General features: G+C 24.6%; 4 protein-coding genes across 9 annotated transcripts; 1 reads left to right on the top strand and 3 right to left on the bottom strand.

Moving 5' to 3' along the window:
- Nucleotides 1-51: 51 nt before the first annotated feature.
- On the bottom strand, nucleotides 52-7,138 carry LOC129607357 (transcriptional coactivator yorkie). Of its 2 annotated transcripts, XM_055518316.1 has the most exons (7): nucleotides 5,861-7,138; nucleotides 5,627-5,709; nucleotides 4,888-5,025; nucleotides 4,381-4,517; nucleotides 4,148-4,328; nucleotides 4,010-4,074; nucleotides 52-3,952 (listed from the first exon to the last, which is right to left on the bottom strand). In XM_055518316.1, the coding sequence occupies exons 1-7, from the start codon at nucleotides 6,535-6,537 to the stop codon at nucleotides 3,845-3,847; spliced, it is 1,389 nt and encodes a 462-aa protein (XP_055374291.1). In that variant the 5' UTR covers nucleotides 6,538-7,138; the 3' UTR covers nucleotides 52-3,844. The 2 variants fall into 2 exon arrangements, with proteins under 2 accessions (XP_055374291.1, XP_055374292.1); XM_055518317.1 differs by lacking the exon at nucleotides 4,888-5,025.
- An 850-nt stretch (nucleotides 7,139-7,988) lies between these two features.
- On the bottom strand, nucleotides 7,989-11,171 carry LOC129607323 (inner nuclear membrane protein Man1). 3 transcript variants are annotated; one of them, XM_055518245.1, is made up of 2 exons: nucleotides 11,075-11,171; nucleotides 7,989-10,490 (listed from the first exon to the last, which is right to left on the bottom strand). In XM_055518245.1, exon 2 carries the CDS (start codon nucleotides 10,480-10,482, stop codon nucleotides 8,164-8,166), a length of 2,319 nt encoding a protein of 772 aa, XP_055374220.1. In that variant the 5' UTR covers nucleotides 10,483-10,490; nucleotides 11,075-11,171; the 3' UTR covers nucleotides 7,989-8,163. The 3 variants fall into 3 exon arrangements, with proteins under 3 accessions (XP_055374220.1, XP_055374218.1, XP_055374219.1); XM_055518243.1 differs by lacking the exon at nucleotides 11,075-11,171 and adding an exon at nucleotides 10,861-11,068 and having other exon boundaries at nucleotides 7,990-10,490; XM_055518244.1 differs by lacking the exon at nucleotides 11,075-11,171 and adding an exon at nucleotides 10,878-11,068 and having other exon boundaries at nucleotides 7,990-10,490.
- Nucleotides 11,172-12,291: 1,120 nt separating this feature from the next.
- On the top strand, nucleotides 12,292-16,174 carry LOC129607374 (uncharacterized). The gene is made up of 4 exons (XM_055518337.1): nucleotides 12,292-12,640; nucleotides 12,696-15,257; nucleotides 15,319-15,516; nucleotides 15,573-16,174. The coding sequence occupies exons 1-4, from the start codon at nucleotides 12,341-12,343 to the stop codon at nucleotides 16,065-16,067; spliced, it is 3,555 nt and encodes a 1,184-aa protein (XP_055374312.1). The 5' UTR covers nucleotides 12,292-12,340; the 3' UTR covers nucleotides 16,068-16,174.
- A 186-nt stretch (nucleotides 16,175-16,360) lies between these two features.
- On the bottom strand, nucleotides 16,361-21,225 carry LOC129607319 (calcium release-activated calcium channel protein 1). Of its 3 annotated transcripts, none has more exons than XM_055518236.1 (4): nucleotides 20,708-21,225; nucleotides 19,190-19,413; nucleotides 17,784-17,927; nucleotides 16,362-17,216 (listed from the first exon to the last, which is right to left on the bottom strand). In XM_055518236.1, the coding sequence occupies exons 2-4, from the start codon at nucleotides 19,391-19,393 to the stop codon at nucleotides 16,689-16,691; spliced, it is 876 nt and encodes a 291-aa protein (XP_055374211.1). In that variant the 5' UTR covers nucleotides 19,394-19,413; nucleotides 20,708-21,225; the 3' UTR covers nucleotides 16,362-16,688. The 3 variants fall into 3 exon arrangements, with proteins under 3 accessions (XP_055374210.1, XP_055374211.1, XP_055374212.1); XM_055518237.1 differs by lacking the exon at nucleotides 20,708-21,225 and adding an exon at nucleotides 20,495-20,518; XM_055518235.1 differs by lacking the exons at nucleotides 19,190-19,413; nucleotides 20,708-21,225 and having other exon boundaries at nucleotides 16,361-17,216; nucleotides 17,784-18,283.
- Between the last annotated feature and the right edge of the window lie 2,803 nt (nucleotides 21,226-24,028).

The raw sequence follows: 24,028 nt of genomic DNA, 5'->3' as shown, positions 1-24,028 counted from the left end.
TGATCTAAAAAGTAGAAATATTAAATGAATTGCAACATTACCATTTTTTATTCTTATAATTATTTATTTCTGATAAAAAATTTCTTCAAATACAATATTATGTATATGTATGTATGTAATAACGAATATGTTTGTTATGAAAAATTCAATTCGTTTTTTTTTTAATTTTATTTTATAAAAACTTACAAAATTATTTTTAATAACATAATTTCTTTTCTAAAATATTATCATTAAATTCAACAGAAGTTCCAAAAAAAAATTTGTATTTATTCGCTATCATCAGAATTGTGGCATGCATGATGTGTGTGTGTGTGAGGTTTACTCAAAAAATTTTAATATTTTAATAAAATTATTTTAAATTAATTAGCCAAAAAGTTGCACTGCTAATTTGCCAATAAGCATTTACAATATGTAATCCAAATTAAATAATAATATTAAGTAATTCATAATTAATATTTCAAAATTTATTTTAGCTGCCAATGAAAAAAAATAAACAAAAACGTCGATAAAATTAAATATGATTTGTAAAAAATTATTTATTGCATCTTGCTCTCATACTTAATAAATTTCATACGTGAGATGTTCATACGTTTAACCTCATGTTCGTCAGGAAGGGTGAATACTCATAAATTCTGAAGCATCACAAAGAAATCTTTGTAAAGCTTCTTGTGCAAATCATTTATGTGTTAATTTTCTTTAATAAATTTGTGATAATTATAAGTTATTAAAGACCCTTCCTGTATTCCGTTATATGCAAAATGTGTAAAATGTTTTCTCTAAAAATTTCAATTCTGTAAACTTGAACTAAATTGTATAGAAATGATTTTCAGGTAAACTTTTTATACATTTTGAATCTCACTCAATCTTTTTAACAAGTTTGTGAACAAATAATCTGACCAGTACGTGCACAAATGAATTGTGAATTTTGTAATTTTGTAAAAAAGTAATTAAATTTTTATAACAATGTTTATTTTTAGTTAAAGAATTAATAAAAAAAAAAAACGCAAAATAAAAAGCTTAACAATTATTTTGTATAATACCACTTATATTCTAAAATGATTTTTAATTGCAGATTTATATCTATTAATTTTAAAATTATATTATATTTTATATAATAATATTTAATATGCATATATATGTATGTATATATAATATAACATGTATATTAACATTTATGTATGTATGTACGTGCATACTTTTAAAATTACAAAGGCACTTTAAGTTTAAGGCACAAGTAATAAAATTTATTTGATTTTCACTAATATGTATGTATGTAAAAATATGTAAATTAGAGTATTTATATTATATACTAATATAATGATATTAAATTTTCCTGTAAATGATTCTAATATTAAATTTGAAAGTAAATAAAATCTAAGTATATGAAATATGGACTTGATTAACTAGAAATTTTTTCTATGCTATTAACCTAGTTAGTTCCCATCTCAGTTTTATAAAAATACAATCATAATTTTGAAAAAAATTATCCTATTGAAATTTTTTTTTAATTTAAACTATTTGGTGTTAAAAACCAAAAAAAAAAAAATAATAATCGCAGTTGGTTATCAGCGTTTTTTTTTTGTATTAAGATGAAAACAATTGGGGATATTACATAAATTTCTGTAAGATAATTAAAATATTTAACCCCTAAATCCTAAATTTATAAATATATGAATTACATAAGTCATTTATAAATATGTAGGAAGAAATGTTACGTCATTCTTAATTAATTTCTAAGAATTTAAAATTCTTTGTGAGTAACTTCAGTGTAATTGCTTTCTTACAAATTGTAACGATATAACAATTATTATTATTGCAAAAATAATTTTTTAAACATTATTAGTTCATAAAATTATCAAAACTCGATATATGTACTATGTGATTTTTTAAAAGGAATTTAAAGGAAAATATATGAAATTCGGCTCCTTATAGCTTCATCGAGAACTTGATTAATTAGCAACAGTTATGAATCACTTAGTTTCTCTTATATTCAGTTTATTTTAAATAATTGTAATTATTTTCAAATTCAATAAGATTCTTTTCTTTCTTTTTTACAAGGAATTATGATTTATACTTATTCTAAAATTGAATTTTAATTAAAATAATAGAATTGTAAATGTGCGAATGAAATAACTAAAATAACTTCTCATATCATTTCAAAGAGTGTGTAAATCTTATACGTAAATCTAACAAAAAAAAAATGTAATAATTATATTAAAAGGATTGATCCAGAACCTTAAAAATGTTAGTATTTAATTATAAGATCATTTTTTTTTTTTAATTATTATTATCATTATATTAAATGAAGTTATTTGTAAATATGTGTATATTGTGTAATGTTTTATTAAAAAATCTTTACAGGCATTTGATTAACTTTCGTATAAGAGCATAACTTTTATTTTAAACGACACGGTACAATTTTAATACTAATAAGATTTTATTGCTGCTCTAATTGATGCACTTTTAATTTTAATGATATGTTTGAACACAAAAATTTTATGTATAAATTACATTTATATGTATATAATATTATATGCATATAATTATTTAATTTTTATGCATATATTCTTACGTGTATATGATATACATTTTCGTTTCTTGGTTCTCATGGTTATTGTTTTTTTAACTACTTAAAGTCTAATGAAAATTTTAATAAAAGTAATAGTTTTTTTTTTGTTTTATAAAAATTATGAATTTTTTTTTTTACTAATGTCACATAAATTTTATACGTGAAACATATAAGACATATAAAATTTATTTTCTAAAAATGGAACTAAATTTTGAGCAAACTGCCCCATTTTATTTTTATTCAGAGCAAAGAGTCGGCATTTCCAGCTTTGATTTTTAAATGCTTTTTTTTTTTAATTTTCAACTAATTTATATTTTTGTAATGTATCTTTTTTATAAAGACAATCGCGTATACTAATAACAGAAAAGTAATTACACTAAAAATGAATAAAATTAATAGTTTTGATTTTTGTTACTTTGAAATTTGTACAATATTTTTTTTTTTTTATTTTATATACGTAACAAATACTTTTTGAAATGATAATATAATTTTACATATATAATAAAATTTTTGCATTTTATTTAGTTTCTTCAAATCTTTCATAACGATCCTAAAATTTATTACTAAAATATTGTGCAGCACACAATTTTCTATTGTTATGTTATATACATATAACAATGAAATTATATTCTGTACAATATTAAAATAAAATTTTTTATTTTATATAACCAACAAAATTATTTTGCTTCCACCGCAAAATATTGAGTTATGAGCAAGGCACTTTATTGTTAGGTATTTTAAATTTTCTATTAAACATTTTTTTTTTGGAAATGCTTAAATGATTAAATTGCTAAGTAATTATTAAAAAATATATATCTATTAGTATATTATAGTAAGAAAAAGAAAAATATCGAAACGCGAAACAATATTTTTAAATTTATATAAGTTATTTCGTACTTCAAAAAAATATCCGTAGGGCATCATATATGTTAATTTGAATTATTTGAATATATTTATATGTCATATATTTAATTTATTTTAACTGAATATATGCCATATTACATATATTCAATAAAAAAGTTTTATAAAAAAAATGTTAGTGAACTTTTCCTTAAAGTATAAGTTTTCGTTTATATAAAATTTGTTAATTTGTATTATGTAAATAATATTTAGACTTTTTTTACTCTCAAAACATTATTATGCAATAAGAATCTAAGGCTTTAATAACATAAATTAAGAAAATGTTCTTTCAGGCTCGTTAAATTTTGAAAAGTATTCTGATGTCCATCGTTTTCAATATGAACTTATATTGTTCTTTTTTCTAGATTACTGAATTCAAATCTTATACCATTCCAAATTATCACCTTTTGGAGAATTTGTGGTATTCATCAAACCCTGAACATCGGTTAACATATCGCTAATGTTATTCAAATTGTTTCCAAGCTATAATAAATAAATTTTTTATAATAATAAACCACAAAGAAAATTAAGAAAATTTACTTGAAGAGATGAAACCAAATTGTCTGCTCCATCTAAGCCCGTAAGTGAGTCTAAATTTCCATTATCTTAATAATAAATCATTAAAAAATTTCTACTTCTTTCTTTTTCAATTGTTACAATATTTAGGAAATAACTTACCATTAAGACAATCCATACTATCGTCTATATTTTGCAAAAAATCAGAATTTAATGAAAAGTTATTGGACGTTAAACTCAGACCACTGTCTGCTGATTCTTGTCTAGTGTGATCTGTGATTGCTGATAGAAATGGATCCATTTGAAGTCCCATTGTTTGTTGGTTTTGACGAGTCAAAAGATCCTAAAACTCGAACTGTTATGCACATATAATATTTAAAAAAAGAATTATATACCTGATGTTGTATTTCTTGTTGCCTTTGTTTGAGATATTCCCGTTCCTTTTCCAAATTTCTTATATTTACCCAATTGTTAGCTAAGCTGTTCGTATCTGTTCTGCATATAGAATTCGCTCTTTGTCCGAGAAATTCGGCTAAAAAATAGATATTGAATATTTTGTTATATAATTTATATATTGGCATTTTTTTTAAAGAAAAGATCTTAATCTCTATATTGGGTAGACGCATTGATAAGCAAGCATAGTACTTAAGTATTATTACTTATTTAAAGTTATTTACTACGTTTTTGTGTAAGAATATAAGCAAGCTAAAAGGTTTTATTTTTATTCAAAATTTAATACCGAAAAAATTTTGAGTTGCAATTTATTATTTAAAAACAAAACTCAATTTAAAATACAAAGCTAGTATAAAAGGAAAATTTTGTATATGCGAGGTTTTTTTTTCATGCAATCAAAAATTTAGTTATTCACAATCTAAGTTCTTTTTATTCATATTCGAACATACTTATCCTTGGATCGAACCAAGAAGTCGTGCGATTATTATGATTTATAAAATAAGTTTCTCCAGAATAAGTAACAGCCTTTTCCCAACCTGGAGGAAGTGGACCTAGATCGGTGTCTGAAGACTCTTTAGCTCCAACACCTGCAAAGCATACAACATAATAACTTAATTTTATAGCTAAGCTTTATATTTTCAGATATATCAAAACGTGATTAAAATTATATTCAATACATACATACATTTATTTCAAATCAGAATAAACTAAATTAACAGAATATTGTATACACAATTTTATACAAATTTATGTTACGGTATAATATAGCATTATTAAGCTGAACATCATTGGACGTAGATCTGTATACAGCGTGCATATTGGTTCATATCACTGAAATCTAACATGAAAGCAGGGATTCTTGAAAGATATCTGAATATAATTTAAAAATTGAAAATTACTTGCCAGAAACTTTCAAAACAAAGTAACGTTTCAAATATTACATTGCATTTCTTAGAAAAACGAAGCGAACAAATACAATAAAACCAGCATGATAATTTAAAGTAGTTTCTAAAAAACTAAACTAAATATTGTGAATACTTTTGTTTAAAATTGTTTTAACTATCAGACCAAGTGTTTAAATTTTTTTAAATTTCAAAAATTTGATTCATAATTGGCTTTCTAAACTTTATTTTTGAGATTAAGTTCCCTTTAAAATTAGTAAAATGTTCATAAAAGAAAACTACTTACTTGATTGAGAAATTTGAGCAAGTGCAGGTTGATGAATTTTTTGAGTTCTGGGGTCTTCCCATTGAGTTGTTTTTGTGTTGTGGCTAAAAATATAATTAGAATAAAATTTTTATACAATGTACTCAAATACTAAATAATTTTAAAAAAAATTTAATTCGTATCTGAAATAGCTCTCATATGCAAAAACTTTTAATTAATTTAAAATTTTTAAGTTAATTCTAAAAAAAAACTTACTTAAGATAATATATTTGTCCTTCAGGCGTTCTTGCTTGTTCCCAACCTTCCGGAAGGTCACCTAATTCATTTTGTAGCTGTATAACACTGACTACATCATATGATCTTTGCTTTGAATGAACTGGAATATTTATTTGTTGCTGCAAATTTTCAGAATTTGTTGTAACTGCACTTTGAGTTGAAGCATTTGCTGGTACTGTGTTTGAAGTTACCGTATTTACGTTTTTATTATTAGTATTATTTAATCCTGCAAAGGTTTGTTGTAATGAAGCTGGACTACTGTGTGCTCTCGAATGACTAATCACTAATCCCTGACGTGTGACGTTTTGCATTGGTGTAAGAGGAGGATGTGGTGGATTATTGTTTTGGGATCCTGTGCTAAATGCGGAATCTGTACTGTTTGCGCGAGAATGAGATACTGATGGGGTTTTTGAGCCAGAAGGAGGATTAAAGAAAGAATTAGGCAAATTCCTCATTCGTAAAGGTTTTTGTAAGGGAATTTTTGAATTTTCTGGTTTTAAAACTGTATCAAATAAAGCTTGTAAGTTGTCATCTGAATCTTGATCAATACGAACAACCAAATTTCCAGTCTTCGTTGAATCTGTGTCTGAATTTATTCCACCAGATACTAAATTACTACTCATATTATTAACTGTAGACTTACTATTCAAAGCCATGATGAAGTATTTCAATTATATATATAGTGTATATTAATTAATAATTTCTTAAGGCACTTATAATACTTCGTCTTTTTTTATTTCTTGTTTTAGTTGTGTATGAAACGTTTTAGATTTAGAACTGTGCCTACCAGAATAAAATCATGGAATCCAATTACATACATATGCACATATTTAGCCCGTTTTGTACCTGTTGCGTAGATAAAAAATTTTATAGGCAAACCTTTTTATTACTTAATTAACTTTAAATTCCTCATTATTACAAACCGTAATTTAAAATATATAATTTAAATTTTTAACATATTATTATTGTATTGGTAAAAATTAAAAATAGTTTTGTCTACGTAGATTACTAAAATTTATAAATAGTAACAAATTATTGGTAGTATTGGCACTTTTATCTCTATTTATATTTATATTGTTATTATTAATTTCAATTCATATTAAGTGTATTACATTAATAACATTATAACTTCGAAACTGAAAAATTTAGCTTTAAACAAAAGAAAAATTGTATTAATATTAAAATATATATGTAAAATCTCCTCCCCAATTCAACAACTTCTTTTCTTGTTCTCGAATCTCGACTTTTTCACTTCACTTTTGTTCGGTTGGTATTTCCCAATGCCATAAGTTTATGTTTACAGGTATGGTTGGATTCACATTTACGCTGCTTTTTGGCATTTAGCTTTTATGCTAAATGCATTCTATAAATTGCCAGATTGATTAATTAAAAGCGACATTACAATAAAACAAGTATATTAATGGAATTAATTGGGTGTTTTGTAAGTCGAAAGTAATTTGAAAATTTAAAAACAGAACAAAAAATATTAAAGTGTATAAGTATACGGCGCATTATGTAAAATGTATATTTTATGTATAAAATATAATAATTAATTATATTACATAAAATATTAATATTTTCCGAGCATATGACAGTTGTTGAAGTTTGACGGCTTCTTTTTGACAGCTTTAATTTTATTTATGCGTACACATACTGAAGAAACCTTAAACAGCGTTGAATAGCTTAGTTTCAACCAAATTTTGAAATATATGTATATACCAAATTGTGTATGGATGTATGTATATATTTTAGTACAACGGTTTTAACATTTGTGATAGTATAAAAGTTGAAACTGTTATGCATATTTTTCTAAAAAATGGATATTGCTCTTGTTGATGAACAAACATTTAAATATTTCGTTGTGAGATTTGTAGAAAATAGAAATCTAATGCTTACAGGCTATGGATAATAACACGAAATGAGAAAACCTTGCCCTAAATCTAGTCCTATTTCTGACTCTGTAGGGTTGCTTCAAAACGCAATCTGCAAATTGGGCAATTCAACAACGCAACGCTACGGTACAAACATTGCACCCAGTGAGAAGAAAAGCAGTTTTTAGCATTAGAACAATACAAGTTGGTTTATATTAACACCTAAATTTATTATCTAAAGAAATCTATATTTATTATTTTATATTTACATGCATATATTAATAATTAAGTTTATATTAAAACTGAAAATCATGTTACAGTTACAAATGAATATTTTTATTTAAAACATTAAATTTTCATTTAAAATGTTAAACAACTTTTGTAATAAAGTTTAATATATAAGGAATAAAATTAAGTTTGATCTTCATCACTATCATTGTCGTCGTTATAATCTCTTAAATTTGTTGAGCATTGGGAAATTGACAATTTTTTTGAATTTGATGGAAATAAACAATTTGGCCCTGCCGAAGAATTTGGGAATCTCGTTAAATATCTCTCCAGCCGTAAAAATTTAATTGAAACCAAACGTTTATCAAACCACCACCCGTTAATTTCATCATGAACTTTTCCAGCATCTTGCTCACTCGCACAACGAACGTATACACAACAGCTTTGTTTATCAATTTGTATATCATATATTTTACAAGTTAATCCAACTTTTTCTAATATCGAATCATGAATCACTTGTATTAAATTTGGGTCATTTATTTCGGATTTATCGAACATTTGCCTAATTTTCAAGCATGGCGTTGGAGGGTTTCGTATTTTGTTAGTTTTATCAATAAATGCCGGGCTCTCCCATTTTTTGACAATGTAAGAGTTTCTATTTTCAGAAAAAGATGTGTTGCAATCCGGGGAAACAGTATCAACCCATTTAATCATTTGACAATTTTCGCCATTAATGACATTCATTTCAAACAATATGCGGCTTTCGTTTTGTTCTAAGTAGGTAATAGCTTGATTCCATGCCCATTCTAATTCTTTGCGCTTGTGAACTGGTATTAACATATCCCGCAAGTGATTAACCACAACAGATTTTTCATTCGGTGTTCGTTCAGCTTTCGTTATTAAGTTGTTTATAATTTCTTCAACCAGATGGAAAACAGTTTGTTGTTTATTTTGTCGATAATTTGTAATAATTTTATATACGGTATAAAGTGCCGCAATTACAAAACACCCTAAAGCTAAAGATCCAATTAAAAAGAAAAATCTCTGTAATTTTTTATAAATTGTACAAAATAATGGTAAAGATGGATTCAAAATGGCATAATAATTTTCTTTGGCCCCACGAAGTTTTATCACTTGATCATATGATAATATTTCGCCAACTTCATTCACGTGGCTTATATGCCATTGTGGGTTATTAGCTATTAAATATTCAGCGTTATGTAGATTATAAGTAATTTTTCTAATATCAGTTGAGCGACCGTTTTTCAAAAATTTATCGTACATCAAATTCGCGGCAGATCTTGAATTTAAAGAAAATGATTTCGTTTCATCTTTACAGTGATGTATGTCAGCTTTTTCTTGTAATATTGGAATTATAAATTTTATCACTTCTAAAGCATCAGTCACTTGACTTTTGTATATGCAGGTAATAGAATTTTGTTGTAAATTATTCGAATCTTTAAAATGTGTAATAGGTGATTGACTTATTTCAGATGTTTTACAAAAATTTAATTTAAGATTTTTTTCTGTTACTGTGCTTATCAAATTAGGTGTGATATTTATATACAAAAATGACAAAAATATAAAAAATATAACAGTTACACTGACAAGTGTACATGGTATAAAGTGTTGTTGTACTCCGTAATGTTCATTTAAACTTGTTATAACATTTTTAAATGCAATACTTGGTGACAAATTGTCATATACATTATCCCCAGTATTTCTTTTCTCTTTTGAGAATGATTTTCTGTATCCTGCAGCAATTGATGTTGGATTGTGGTTTACATAGAAATTATTTTGTTCTGTTGGAGTTAAAACTTTAGGTTGAATTTTATTACTGGCTAGAGTTTCATTTCGTAGATTTAGAAGCCTTCTTGTAAAATTACTGCGATATGACGATTTATCATTGTCGCTGTGTACGTTTATGCTGTTATTCCTGTTTTGATGTGGTAAAGAAATATAATCTGCGTCTGAATCCGAAGCATCATAGGCGTCATTATTATTATACACGTCTGTTTCTTCTGTATTTCGGTCTTGATAAGTTATTGTGGGTGAAATATACACGCGGGATGTTGGTGAAATTTTATATTTATCATATGATAGTGCACTGTTGTTGTTAATTGATAAGGCATTGTTTGTTGTGAGACTAGAGGTATTTGATGACCAAAATCGGGAATTTAAATAAGTAGAGTTATGCACATTTTTAGAAGTTTGTGGTCCTAGAAAATTTGATAAACCACTTGCGTTATAATTATTATTATATGTTTTCCTTTTATAAGCTTCTGGCTGCGATCGATTTTCAAAGTCTGATTCCTCATCCGAAGAAAACCGTGTAACGTTTGCAATTTGTTTTTTAAGCTGCACCCTCTTGTTTTTTAGATGGTTTTGCAGTCTTTTTATCAGTATCTTCCTTGTTGTATCTGTTATAGGTGTATTCGGAAAACCACATTTTAAAAGGTACTGCCTTAGTTCGTTATTACTCAAACTTTCTAAGTCCTCCATTATTTTCTCTAAAAAAAATTAAAAATAACCATTTTTATTTGCAAATTTAAAAAATATATAGATATATATGAAAAAAATGGTGCGGTTAATGGACACAAAAACTGAGTGGGACATATTTTATATTGTAAAACTTGGTTTGAGCGAAAACTTGATACTCTTAATCGTAATCTATACATGAAACATTTAGAACCTCCAACATTTAGAGTTTTGCTGATTTTTATTAAAAGTAAGTGGATAACTTGAACAGATGTGTATTTTATTTACAATTTTTGTATAAGGCTGCTTATTGAAATATTTTTGCTTCGGTAATGATTTTCTATATAATAATTTATCTAATAATATATCAGTATACACATGAGTATACCTAATCATACGTACATATATACAAAGAATACCTATTCTTAATCACATGAAACGCCGCACTTTTTTCAATGCTTTATTTAATAATTAAAATAATTTGTAAATATAAATTTGCACGTTGTGTATGGAATCTAAATAAAAAATAAGTCCACAATTAATGCAGCATTTTTTAAATAAACAATTTTGTTTATAAAAATACTTTTTCCATAACAAACTAAATTTAGAAACTCACATTTGGCGTTTGAAAGTTAGTGTTGCCATATTGACAACTGTAAAATTATTATTTTTTATATATACACATAAAATATTTTACCGAAAAAGCAAAATTGCTTTTAATAGCAGTGTTACCATGACGCTATTGCATCAATGGTTGACACATGTTTCATATCGCTTTCCGAACTAGGAATCTATTAAATTAATAGGATGGCAATAGAGTTTAACTTTTCTTTCTTCTTTAATTTGATTTGCTATCCATCAATTCTCTGTAAAAAAATTTATACATATAGATTTCAAGTCAAGTACTTAACTTGTCATATAAACAAGTTAGTATTCAGGTAACTCATGTTGACGATCTGTTATTCTAGTAAGGTTAGAGAAAATTTTTAATAGTACTACTAAAAGAGATTTCTTTAAAGAACACTAGATTCTTTTGCGATGATTTTAGCTGATAAATTTTAACTTAATAAAAAATAATAAGTTTTCTCTCGCTAACCTGTTTTTTTTCACCAAAAATATAAATTAATTTTTTGACAAGTCGTTTTATTTTTGACACATTCATATTCTAACTTATTTTAAAACTTACTTCGACCATCATTAATTATTAAAATTCAACTGAGTTAATTTTGACCTTGTGACTGATCTATTGTGAGATTTGAACGAAGTTAGAAAATGAAATAAAATTATTCTTTTTCCAAGAAAATTTTTAAGCAAACAAGCGTTTGGTTAGCACAAAACAATTAATTGTCTAATTCATCACAAAAATACAAAAAATATTTGTCACTTCATTATAAAATTATAAAATTTTTAGGTGGAAAAAAATTCTTTTGCTGTTCAACTATTAAAAATCTAAAAATTGGAGCTTAATTGATTTTAATTTTTGGCCGAAAAATATTTTTTTAGACTACCAATCATTTTCATATAATTCGTACGCACGTCTATTATGAAAACAAAGATCAATTTAGTTTAAGTAAAACGAAGTGTAAAAAAAAAATAAATTGGTAAAAGTATTCTAAAAGAATATAAAAGCTAAAACAAAGCAGTTTTTTAATTTTAGGCATAAAGCATATGTAATGTACTAATATGAACAACTGTGAGTCGTAGTTTTAGAATTTACATATTGAATGTGGCAGTGTGCTCTTTTGTGTTCTATTCTCTAATCGTTGATAGCGTTAGAATGGTTGTTTTTTTTTGTTTTGTTAATGTCATCACTAAGTAATCGTTTGAAATAAAACAGTTTATTCAAATTAAAGTAGAATTATCCTTGAAATTCAATAAAAAAATGAATGTCTTGAATTTAATTAATGAACTACCGAAACTACTTCGGGATTCACATTCTGACCAAAAATATATTTTCCTTTTTCGTGAACTTGAAAATGATAAAATAAAGTGCTATTCGTACGCAGCAAGAGCAATATCTGTTGTTTGTCAGGATATAGAGAAAAATCCTAAGTTTGATGAAGTTTCTCTTCAGAGATACACGGATTTTATACTTGAAATTACTAAATATGTTAGCAATAAAAAATATGAAAAATTTATGTTGCAAAATATTAAGTATTTTGTTTATTTCTTGCTTAATGTTGTAAGTTTAAATGAGTTACGAAAATTTGTATGTTGGTAAAAATGCTATATTTCAGGGAGCAGAGGAACAGCTAAAAAATTATTTTAAAAATTTTGTAATTGGTGAAATTTGCTGTGAAGATTCATATAAGTTTTATTTTGAAATTGTTAAAAATTGCCAGTTTTATTTGTTGCAAAAGGATGTCAAGCTTCAATTAAAATTTGATTATTGTCAAGAAATATGTTTTCAGAATTTACAGCGTTGCATGGAAGTGCCAGATGAAGACCAATTTTTGAATTTCTTAACTGAATTACTTAATCATGAAAGTTCTTTTAACACATTATCTAAATGCCAAGATGACGCTAACAACTTAATATTATTTTGTATCTCAAAATTGAAAAACTTTTCGAACATTGTAAATTTAGAGGATTTTTTTATCTTGATTACAAAAATTTTCTTGAATTTTAATAAGTATGAAATTTTATCAGAATCAAAAATTCTTTGGTCTGTGGAGTTGATGAAAAATATTGTGCAGAATAAAACTATTAAAAAAAATTCCTACCATCATTATGCTTTGACTTTAGTACTTTACATCAGCAGTCTGCGTACCAAGGAATTTTCACAATTAAATTTAAAAGATATCCTACGAAAACAACTAAAACTTTTTGAAAATAATCAAAATGCAACATGGTACTATGACATACAATGGACATTTACTGAATTGTTCACAAGGAACTCCAAATTTATTTTAAAAAATATTGAGGAGGAAAATTTAAGGATTTTGATTGAAATATTATATAGAAATATTAAGCCTACTACAATCATTACAAGCTATTCTAAGCAAAACTGTAGCCTTTGCAAAAATTACCAAAGCCATCAAATTTTGAATATGTTCCAAATATTGGTTGAAATTTATGAACATATGGTCCAATTTGAAAATGATAGCGAAAAAGGTATAAGTCTTATACAATATATAATGAGTTCGATCAAAAAAAGTTATATAAACATATCACAATGCAAAAGTATGTATGCGATATTTGCGAAGACGTTATCATATTTTAAGAAATTAATTGCAAAAGTGAAAACTATTAAAATGGCCAAAGTTTCTATTGAGTTCTTGCATGTCATGAATTGTGGAGCATTTATTCAGAATATACAAGATAAAATAATTAACGCAAGGCTTTATTTGCATTTATACACAATCTTAAATGAAAAACTAAAAATTCTGGAATTATATGCAGTAATATTAAATTTATCACCAAAAAACAGCGAAAATATTAATTCGTACATGGTATCTTTTGTAAAACTATTGATCGAGCTAAATATGACAACGGTAACAATAAAAGAAGTCTCGCAAAATTGTCTTGGAAAATTTTTGGACAACGAAAATGTTGATGAAAATTCCTTTAACTTCTTAATAAAAAAACAATTAGTAGTAATTACAACATTTAAATTATTTACAATGGATAAAATTGAAAATTTACTTGAAAAGATAATTGATGAAGATATTTTAACACAATTAGACTTTGTCATAATTGTTAGGAATCTAGAACAATTGATCAAGTCTAAAAAAGTACATGATAAATTGGAAAGCATAAGAATTATTGAAGAAAAAAGTTCAATGAATGATTTACGAAAATATTTAATTTTGGCTCATTTGTATAAATATGATGCTCTTAGGAAATTTGAAAAGTGTAAAAATATTTATTCGTTCAAAATCTCAACCGAAGAAGATCTAACTGAAATAAATATTAAGGATTTTAATAAAATCAATTTGAATAAGGAATGCGAGAATATCGAACCTGCAATATTAAGTTTACGTTATTTCAAAAATATATTTAATATTTTCGATGAAGAATGTCGCAAAACAATTGATATTGACGCTATTTTGGATGATTTATCTTATCTTGCAAGGCATTTTCAATTCCGTGGGTATTTAGACTTAGCTACAGATGCATGGTTTCTTGTATTAAATTTCGCTAAGCATTATAATAATTGTGACTTATATAAAATGAGAGCATTAACATTTTTTTGCAAGTATATTCATTATGATATATTAGAAAAATACGATTTATCTTTAGAAGATGAACTTCATTCTTTATCCGAAAAAGTTTTGGAAAATTATAAAAATTTGGAAACTTTATCTCCACGAAAGCAAAACTATGTTCTCCTATATTTACTGAATGTGGCTTATTATTACGGTCACCAAAATGACATCAAATCGCTGAAGGTTTTAATAAAAATGGTACAAAGTAAATTGAATGAAATTAAAGAAAGAAAGTATAAATTTGAACTAGTTCGAGCACATTTAGTTTCATTAGAATTATATTTTCGAATTAACACTTTAGAAAAATTGGTTGTATCTCCTTTCATTTTTATTAGTCATATTTTAAGAGAACTGAAAGAAGTAGTTTACATTACATCTGAAGATTCTTTAAGTATGTCATGTTTTTTGATAGAATTACTGCAAAATTTAACTTCGTTTTTACTCACAATATTTGAGACGAAAATGATAATGTCTTATTTGATATACGTTCTATCATTTTCATTACAATATGGAATAACCCTAAGAATTACACAATTATTTTTGATTTGGACAAAAATTAGCTTGCAAAATGGGGATGTAAATCCTGCTTTAGTAAGAACAGCAAATAAATTTAAAATTATAAAATTTCCTTTTAAATTTTATTTCATTGCAGCTAAAATTATTAATTTTGGAGAAATTGATATTAGAAAGTGAGGCAGATAATGTCCCAATTGACAAATATTTTAATGAAGCTATTGAAACCACAAAAAATGTTAATGGCTTACGAAGTATGCAAATACTTGTTGGAGAACAAACAGTAGAGGAGACTCGAAAAGCCGTTCAAAAAATTAGTTTATCAGAAAAACCTTTAGTAATAATCTTAATACAAGAAAATAATAATTTATGAACTTTAAAATTACATTTTAGGTTTTCTTTCAAGAATTACAGCACAAAGATTTCTTAAAATACCTAATAAAACATAACAAGTCATGTATGTGTAACATATGTAAATTTCCAGTTTACAAATTTTTTATTTTTGAAATTGGTTCTTCTTACATGAAGTTGAATATATTAGGGAAAAAGGATCGTTTAATGATAAGCTTGTTTTTAGAAAAATCGTTAGAATGGTTTTCTAAAATTGACGATACATGTATTAAAAGAATGTTTGAAGAAACTGTTTTTCATCTATACGTTGACAATATTATGTGGTTCCGTTCAAATGAAAAGTACTCAGAAGCTCTTGACTATTGCGAATTAGCAAGTAAATTTCTAGAACGTATAAGAAATAATCATAACAACAGAATTTGGAAAGTTGTAGAACATTATTGTGCACTCCAATCTAATTCATCAGTCAGCGAGACAAACGTATTAAAGAGTCCGACGGGTAAAAAAAATATACGCTGTAAATCAAGGAAAATTTAAAATTTTCTAAAAAAAAGTTATGAAAGTTCAATTTGCTACATTCATATTTGTATTATTTCCTTAATTGAATTTTCTGTTTAAAATAATATTATATTTCATAAATTAAATAATTTTAAACAAAACTTTCATATATTTTTTTATTCGATATTTGGTATGCAATTATTTAAAAACTTAAGACATCATTAAGCGAGGATTTTCTGTATCACATTTTAATAAAAACAAGAACAGTCTTAATTCTAGTAATATATATACTCAGATTAGTTTTTCTTTGTTATAAAAATTTTATTTTATCACTCAAATTTGTTCTATGATTTGGTTTTTGATTTTGTATTTTTTAGTTTCGGATACTAATATGTATGTATGTATGTATGTTTACAAAAACGAATTTCTTTCAAAAATAAAATTGTAATCGATCATTAAAAAAATTTTAAGGAAGTACATATTATACCTATATAAAATTAACTAACCAATATTTACACAATATTCACAAAAATATTTCAAAATTTTCAGTATGACTTCCGGGATTTTTTGGTCAAATACTTTAATTATTTTTGATTATCCTTAATTTAAGGTTTAAAAACTGCTAAGAACCCTGTTTTAGTAATTCTTTAATAATTATTTTTATACTATTTCTGTATTCGAACCATAGTTTATCCCATTATTTCGATGCTGTTGGGTGTGATCTTGTTCCATTTGTTCCTTTAACATTTCTAATTCTTGAAATTGCGATTTAGTAACTTCATATTTATGTGTTACTAATGATCTATAAAAATGAATTGCAAATGCTAAAAATATAATTAAAACTGGAATAAGTACGATACAAGCTGACCATGCCGCAACTTGACTTAAATCGTAGAATTTAACCCAACAAAGAATGGCTATTTCTAATAAAAAGAGAATAAGTCCAAGTAAAGTTGAAAATGCCCAAGCTGTTTCAATATACCAATGTAATCGTTCGTGTGGAGATTCATAAACTAGTGATATACTATGTAAATTACATACAGTTTCTATGTTTGGCAAAATACAAGTTGATATCATTAGAGCCAACATATGTACAGCTACTAATAATGTTGTACAAACAGCAAATGCAACAAGCATTCCGGTGGGGACCTGCGTGTCATTGTTCAATTGAACTTCAACCATAGCAACCTACAAAGAAAATTTTTTTAATACACTGAATTTGACTTTAGAATTTAAGAAATTATATAGATTATATGTACATATATTGTCTGAGTTATTATATCACATTGGTTCTTAAATTTTGTAAAATTAATTGAGACATGCCGTTTAAATCTTAATATCAAATATTTAATATTTGATATACATAGGTACATATGTATTTAAAAAAAACCGGGTCAAAATTAAAGTCAGAATTATTACAACATTGTTTAAACACTCTTCTAAATTTTTAATAATGTTTTTTCTAAATGCAAATTACTCATTAAATTTTTCAAAGAGATCGATTATATGATTTTAATTTCAATAGCAATTGTTCTTATTTATTTCACATACAAAATTTACAACACAATATGGATATAATTTATGTATATACACATATGTGGTTTAATTTTGCAAATAAAGTTTTTTTTTTTCAACTTTGCTATAGTATAGGCTTTGCATGTGTACCATTTGTATATTTCAAATTACCATATACAGATATAATTAGTCATATTATTTATTTTTCTTTTATGCAAAAAAAAAAGAAATTAATTTTACCATTGCAAATCCGGAAAGCAAGGCTGATGTTTTACTCGATGCCTTTAATTTAGCTCTACTTAGTTGCAATTTACGCCAGGATAAATAGCTTGGTGAATGTAAATCCTCCCCTGATTGTGACATACTACTTCCAGATTTTTTCCACTGCAAACGAAAATCAAAAGGATAAAAAGTTTTTTCTTTATTTAATAATACTGAATTTTTAAATATTGGTTTTGTTTGGGATGTTGTTGATTTAATAGCTGGTATCGGTGTTGCTATAAATTTATAATTTTGGAAGGATGATGTTTTATTTGAATTATAATTTAATGAACAAAAATAATCACAGCACTTATGATTTTGCGATAATATATTGTTTTTACACAATTTTGTATCCACTGAATGTGTTTTATGACCTAAATTTAAACTACTCAAACTTGAATACATTATTCGAACAAAATAAAAACAAAAATATAAATTTTTGAGGTATTTTTTTTTTTTGTTTGCAATTTAGTTTCTCAGAAATTATGTCTCTTTTTTTTTACTTGTTTAAGGAGCGTAAATTTAATTAAACAATATTGTATCTTAAAGTTGTCTACCTATAATAATTTTTATTTTACAATTATATGTAGATTTCATTATATTTGACGAAAATATATATATGTAATGAGAAATAAAACAAATTCAACGAAATAATTTCAAATTAGTAGCCAAGCTAAATCAATTACATATTACACTCTTTCTTTTTCGAGCTTTTCACTTCACTTCTATTTTTCATTGCAAAAACAAAAATGTTTAGAATTTAGAGAGAATTTATTGCAAATTCACTTGTTTACAAATTCTTTTTAAAATTGATGGAATCAAAATAAAGTTTTCTACTCAATTTTGAAATTTCAAGATATTGAATGAAATCGATATGTATAAGCACGTACAGGTGTTTATATATAAAATATATACATATACTTAATAAATAATTAAATGAAAATATATTTACTTAAAATAGGAAAGCTATAAGAGCTTTTTATTAAAAAAAATTGAATATGTTGAATATACATGCTTTGATGTTCTTATTTATAAAATCGGAAAGAAAATTTAAAAATAAAAACAAATTAATTTTACTCCGACATTTTGTTTGATTAAATAACAATAACAAATTAAGTTAATTTTAGATACATTATAAGTTCAGAATATTTTGATTTTTGAGTATATAATTTTTAAAATTGGATACCATTCTCAAAGAGCAAACTAAATTAGTAACATCAATTCTTAACTTCATGATTTAGACATGTTGAATATTTAATATTATGTACATATATATATACGTACATACATTTAATTTCTAAAAATGTCTTATTTTTAGAAAATTTTTGAAACTTTATTATTTTTTTAAACTTACAATAATACCATCAACTGATCGAATAACTTACCTTTTTATTTCCACCTCCAGAGTTATTTAAATTGAGTAAGCTTTGATTGCTTGAAGAAGTATGATTTATGAAATCTTTTAGATTTACTTGACTGTTATCAGCTGTGTAAGGATTAAGTGTACAAAAAGCTGCTGTATCATTTAAATTCAAATTTTGATGTGATTGAACGGGAATATTTGATTTAGATATAGTCCAAACAGACATAATGCACAAAAACTAGATTTCTTGCCATTTTGAAAATTGAAGAAAAGAGAAAAAAAATAAATATTAAAATTTATGCAAAAAATTACTGTAAGTTTATTGAAAATGAAAATAATAAATTTTGCCTAAATAAATATTATTGATATTGTTGAAGAGAATTGACAACTGACAAATCATTGTTTCCAACCTTAAAGAAAGGGGAAAAAACACAAGCGTTCAGAAATCATAAAAAGAGTGATGACCTATAATAGATGTCAAAAACTATAATACTACCATACGTCAAATTCAAAATCATACCAGTTCCCATTTTTGGATTCTCCACGAATACTTTATTGTCAAATTAATTAGATAATTAATAGTGTTTTGTAATTAAAACGTTGTTTTTGTTTAAGTTTGGATTGAAAAAAGAACAGCATTATTAAAGTTTCAAAATTTCGTTTTTATTTAATAACATTCTTTTAAGGTATTTAATTAAATTTTAATTATTTTATTGAAATAATGAAAATTGTCAAAACCGTACGAGCTCTCTAATGGAAAAATCCATTAGAGAAAAGGAGAAATACATTATATTTTAATAACTAACTTAATGGGATTATATTATCACTTGGTATAAAAAATTTATAAGTGGTAATTAAAAAAACGTGGGGAGCGCAAACATTTAGTCCACAAAGTTTGAAGTAAATCAGTAATTGGTTGTTAGTTTTTTAACTAACTCTAGCCCCTTATAGATATGCATGTTCTTTATTACGAGTAAAATTGTGCGAAAATCTATAAGATAAACGTACAATTGAATCGAATCAGTCGGTTTAAAAACTTAAATTTTTTTCGTGTGACATAAAAATTGTAAAATCTGTGAAAAAAGATAATAAAAGTAACGTCAAGTCACCATAACAAATATTTCCTACAAAAATTTATTTTGAGAGTACAATTACTCAAAAATTCTAGTTATCAGCAAAAAAGTCAGTAACAATGTTTTAATCTGAATTTTTGTGGTACGCAAAAAGGTCATCTAAATGCACTCAAAAGTGTAATCTGTTCGTAGGACAGAGTTTATTATTTAATAGATTAAATAATACAAAAATTATTAAAAAAGATTAATAATACAAAAAAGGAAACGTTAAAATTTTCCCTTTGTTTGACTCAATTTTAATGTTTTGTTTTTAAACTCTTCATATTTAATATTTAAGAACCAGTTCTTTGACAATGTTAGTTTATGAATTAAACAAAATGTTTGACAAAGCACTCCCATGTAGCGTTTTGTTGTTGAAATTTTGAAATTAAGACTAATTTTGTTTTATAAAAAGAATTAAAAAATACCTTTTGGTTAAATGTAAAATTATGATAACAAATTACACATAAAATATAAAAATTGGAACAATTAACACTTTTTAGCACTTTCTAGGTTGAATTTTGATTAATTATACATTAAATTTATTATCGATAATATTTAACATTTCATATGAACTATTTGTATATGTTCTGAAATAGGCGACCAATATACATATTATATTAATCCCGGTTACAGTTGCAATTTTTTGTTTTTAAAGAATTTATTCTAAAAATTTTTTATAAATAAAATATTTATTCTCTTAGAGAAACGACCTTTTTTTTTCTCAAAGACACATAATTATGTACACTTTTACTGTGTTTATAATTATTGTAATTTTAATTTTTTATTTACATCTGTACATACGTATGTATATATTTCATAAGTATGTATTTGAAGGTACATATGTATTTTTATGTATATATAATATTTAATTTTATACCGCAAACAAGAAATATTACACTGTTATTCTTTACGTGACATGTCTATCAAGGTGAGGTTCTTTTGCAACTGAAAAGCTTAATTGCCATAGTACGATATGAATTTTCTAGTAATTAAACTTTTTCTACTGTTCGTTTTTTATTTTTTTTTTGAAGATCTTATATTTGAGAATATTATAAATTCAATTTTTAGATTGTAACATCTGTGTGAATAAATAATTTTCTATATATAAATAGAGAATCAAACTTATTTTTCCAGAACATATGTACTCGTATGATTCATTCTAAATATTCAACACAAATTTTAATCTAATAGAAACATTTCAATCTAAAGGAACATAATTTAAATGTACACATATACCCAGGTCCTAGATGTATTTACTCATTAGGTATTGAAATGTAGATCGTCAATAAAATAATAAATTAATTTCATTGATAAAGTTTTGACATTTCATCTAATATAATCCTACTTAATATTTTTTTGTATGAAATTAGTAAAAAATCATTAAAATTTGAAATCTGCCCGCAACCTTTTTAAATTAATAAATTTAACATTGAAATTGTAAGATTCTATAAATTAAAAAAATAAAGATTTCTAACTTTTTCTTATTATTCCAGCATTGATTTTATGAGACGTAACGAAGTTGGAAATTAGACGTAGGGAAATTGAAATTCAGATTTCGGAATACAAACGTATGTAATATTAAGATAATTTGTTTAAAAAAGCCTATAGTTAGCCAGCTCTATTTTATTTATATAGTTTTAAATTTTTTAATATTATTTTAAATATTTGCATTTATCATCTACTGTATATTTATTTGCTTTTAGATAATAATAATTACATATTTATTATGAATGTATGGATGTATAATTTAAAGAAACTATCTTAAAGCAGCCGTTTCGAATACCCTTATTTTACAAGCTTTTTTAAAATTATCCAAAATGGGAAAAATATTTCAGTTATACGAGTATAAGGATGATGACACTTTTACAGATTGTAAAATAACTGCATTAAATTCACGTTTAATTTTGTTAAATGTTTGTTAGAAGGTAAACCGGTCGTTTTAAAATGAAAATTCATTCGAATTTATTAATAATATTATTTAGGTAATAATTATGTTAACTCAAATTTTTTTGAAATTTTTTTTTTTCTGTTAAATACAGAATATCAATTTATTCATAAATATTTATTTAATACGTAGATAAATTGATGTAAACAAATATTTAATGTTAACTTTTTCTTAATATTTTGTATTGAAAGTTATTCGAACGACAAGTCTCTGAGACCGAGTTTTGAATTATAGCTTCGTAGATAGATGATTTCTAAATAAAATTCAATTGAATTTATAATAATAATATTTATCACACCTACAAATATGTATATGTATGTACATACATATATAAAATTAATTAATTGCGGTCACAATTATATTGCATTTAAAATTTAGTTGTTTTTTTACCGATCGTATACAATCAGAGAATTTATGTTGTTCTCTTTTATTCAAAACCGTAATGAATTTGAAATTAGTAATGTTTTAAATGATTCTAATATAAGATCGTTGCCTTTTTTATACCAATGTTAATAATACAAAGGCTAAGGTTAAAAATCAAGACAATTAAATAATGTTTACTTTACTAATTTTAGATAATTTGAAAAAATCAAAAAATTTTACCACCGCGTAGAGAGAAAGGAACTTCCATTTTTTTTTTATGGTTTTGAAATAAAAAAGGTACAAGAGTTTATTTGAAGGAAATAAAATGTTCACTGTTATTTTATGTTTTAAGTTATTTTCATCTTAAAAAAAATTTTATATAAATAAATTTTGAAGTTTTATTTTCATATTAACGAAGAAAAATTGCGAAAAGAGCAAAGTTTTCATTCAAGAAAACATTTTCGTAAAAATATACTTCTTAAAACTCATAAAAATTCAACGGATTCAAATTTAATATTCTCACGCATACAGAACATTGTATTTATATAGTAAAATTGTAATTGGCCAACACTACAGAGAGCAGCGTTCTCTTCCTTATGTAATTACAAAATTGATAAGCAATCTCATTTAAAAAATTATGTATTTGTCATTTTTTTTGTCATTTATGCATGTTAATTCATTCTAAAATTGTGAATGGCTTTTAATTTTTTTTTGAAACTTTTATTTTTAAAATTTTATATTATTGCTCGGAAATTATTTTCATATTACTTTTATTGAAATAAAACAAAGTGTGTAGTAACATAATTTATCATGAAATATAACGGCACTCTTATAACGTAATATTAAAATAATAAATTCATAATAAATATTTTTTTCAATTATTTTATAACCTTAGATTTTATGATCTTATAATTCAATTAATTTTTCAATTAATATTAAAAAAATAAAATTAATTTTTGAAAGTTCGGAATTCAAATTATTTTAATTATTTTAAAAGTTTTTTAAATTATCTATTATACTGTTAATTAAATTAATAATTTAAAAATTTTTTATAATTTTGTTTTCTTTAATTAATAAATCTGTTTATGTATACCTATCTAATACTTACATTTATTTATGTACATTCACAGGTACACAAACATTCAACAAATACCATATTATATATTATATACAAATGCACATACATACATATATATGTACAACATTTGCCCATGAATTGATAATTTTAATTAATAGAATGTTATATTAATTTTATGAGTTAATAATTAAAGCTAAAATTAAATATTTTTCGAACAATGAATCATAAAACCCCAATATAGAAAAATTGAAAATCATACAATTATTTTTATTATGATTTTTTTTTTGTAATTGATGAAGTTTTATGTATTTGACTGGTGTAACTGTAACCAGTAGTACTTAATTATTAAAATTTTATTTT

This window comes from Condylostylus longicornis, unplaced genomic scaffold (genome assembly GCF_029603195.1).
Source record: "Condylostylus longicornis isolate FDR11 unplaced genomic scaffold, ASM2960319v2 ptg000027l, whole genome shotgun sequence".
Taxonomy (NCBI): domain Eukaryota; kingdom Metazoa; phylum Arthropoda; class Insecta; order Diptera; family Dolichopodidae; genus Condylostylus; species Condylostylus longicornis.
Note: the sequence above shows the minus strand (reverse complement) of the source record. Positions and strands in the feature narration are given on the sequence as shown.

Bases quoted from the DNA above. Each gene is read 5' to 3' on its own strand.
- LOC129607357 (XM_055518316.1), bottom strand. From the start codon at position 6,537: ATGGCTTTGAATAGTAAGTCTACAGTTAATAATATGAGTAGTAATTTA. The intron at 5,026-5,626 runs GTAAGTAGTTTT...TATGCTTTGCAG, and splicing joins TGCTCAAATTTCTCAATCAA to GTGTTGGAGCTAAAGAGTCT. The intron at 4,075-4,147 runs GTAAGTTATTTC...TTTATTATTAAG, and splicing joins TAGTATGGATTGTCTTAATG to ATAATGGAAATTTAGACTCA.
- LOC129607323 (XM_055518245.1), bottom strand. From the start codon at position 10,482: ATGGAGGACTTAGAAAGTTTGAGTAATAACGAACTAAGGCAGTACCTT.
- LOC129607374 (XM_055518337.1), top strand. From the start codon at position 12,341: ATGAATGTCTTGAATTTAATTAATGAACTACCGAAACTACTTCGGGAT. The intron at 12,641-12,695 runs GTAAGTTTAAAT...GCTATATTTCAG, and splicing joins TTTATTTCTTGCTTAATGTT to GGAGCAGAGGAACAGCTAAA. The intron at 15,258-15,318 runs GTAAGAACAGCA...ATTTCATTGCAG, and splicing joins GGGATGTAAATCCTGCTTTA to CTAAAATTATTAATTTTGGA.
- LOC129607319 (XM_055518235.1), bottom strand. From the start codon at position 18,209: ATGTATTCAAGTTTGAGTAGTTTAAATTTAGGTCATAAAACACATTCA. The intron at 17,217-17,783 runs GTAAAATTAATT...TTTTCTTTGTAG, and splicing joins TGCTTTCCGGATTTGCAATG to GTTGCTATGGTTGAAGTTCA.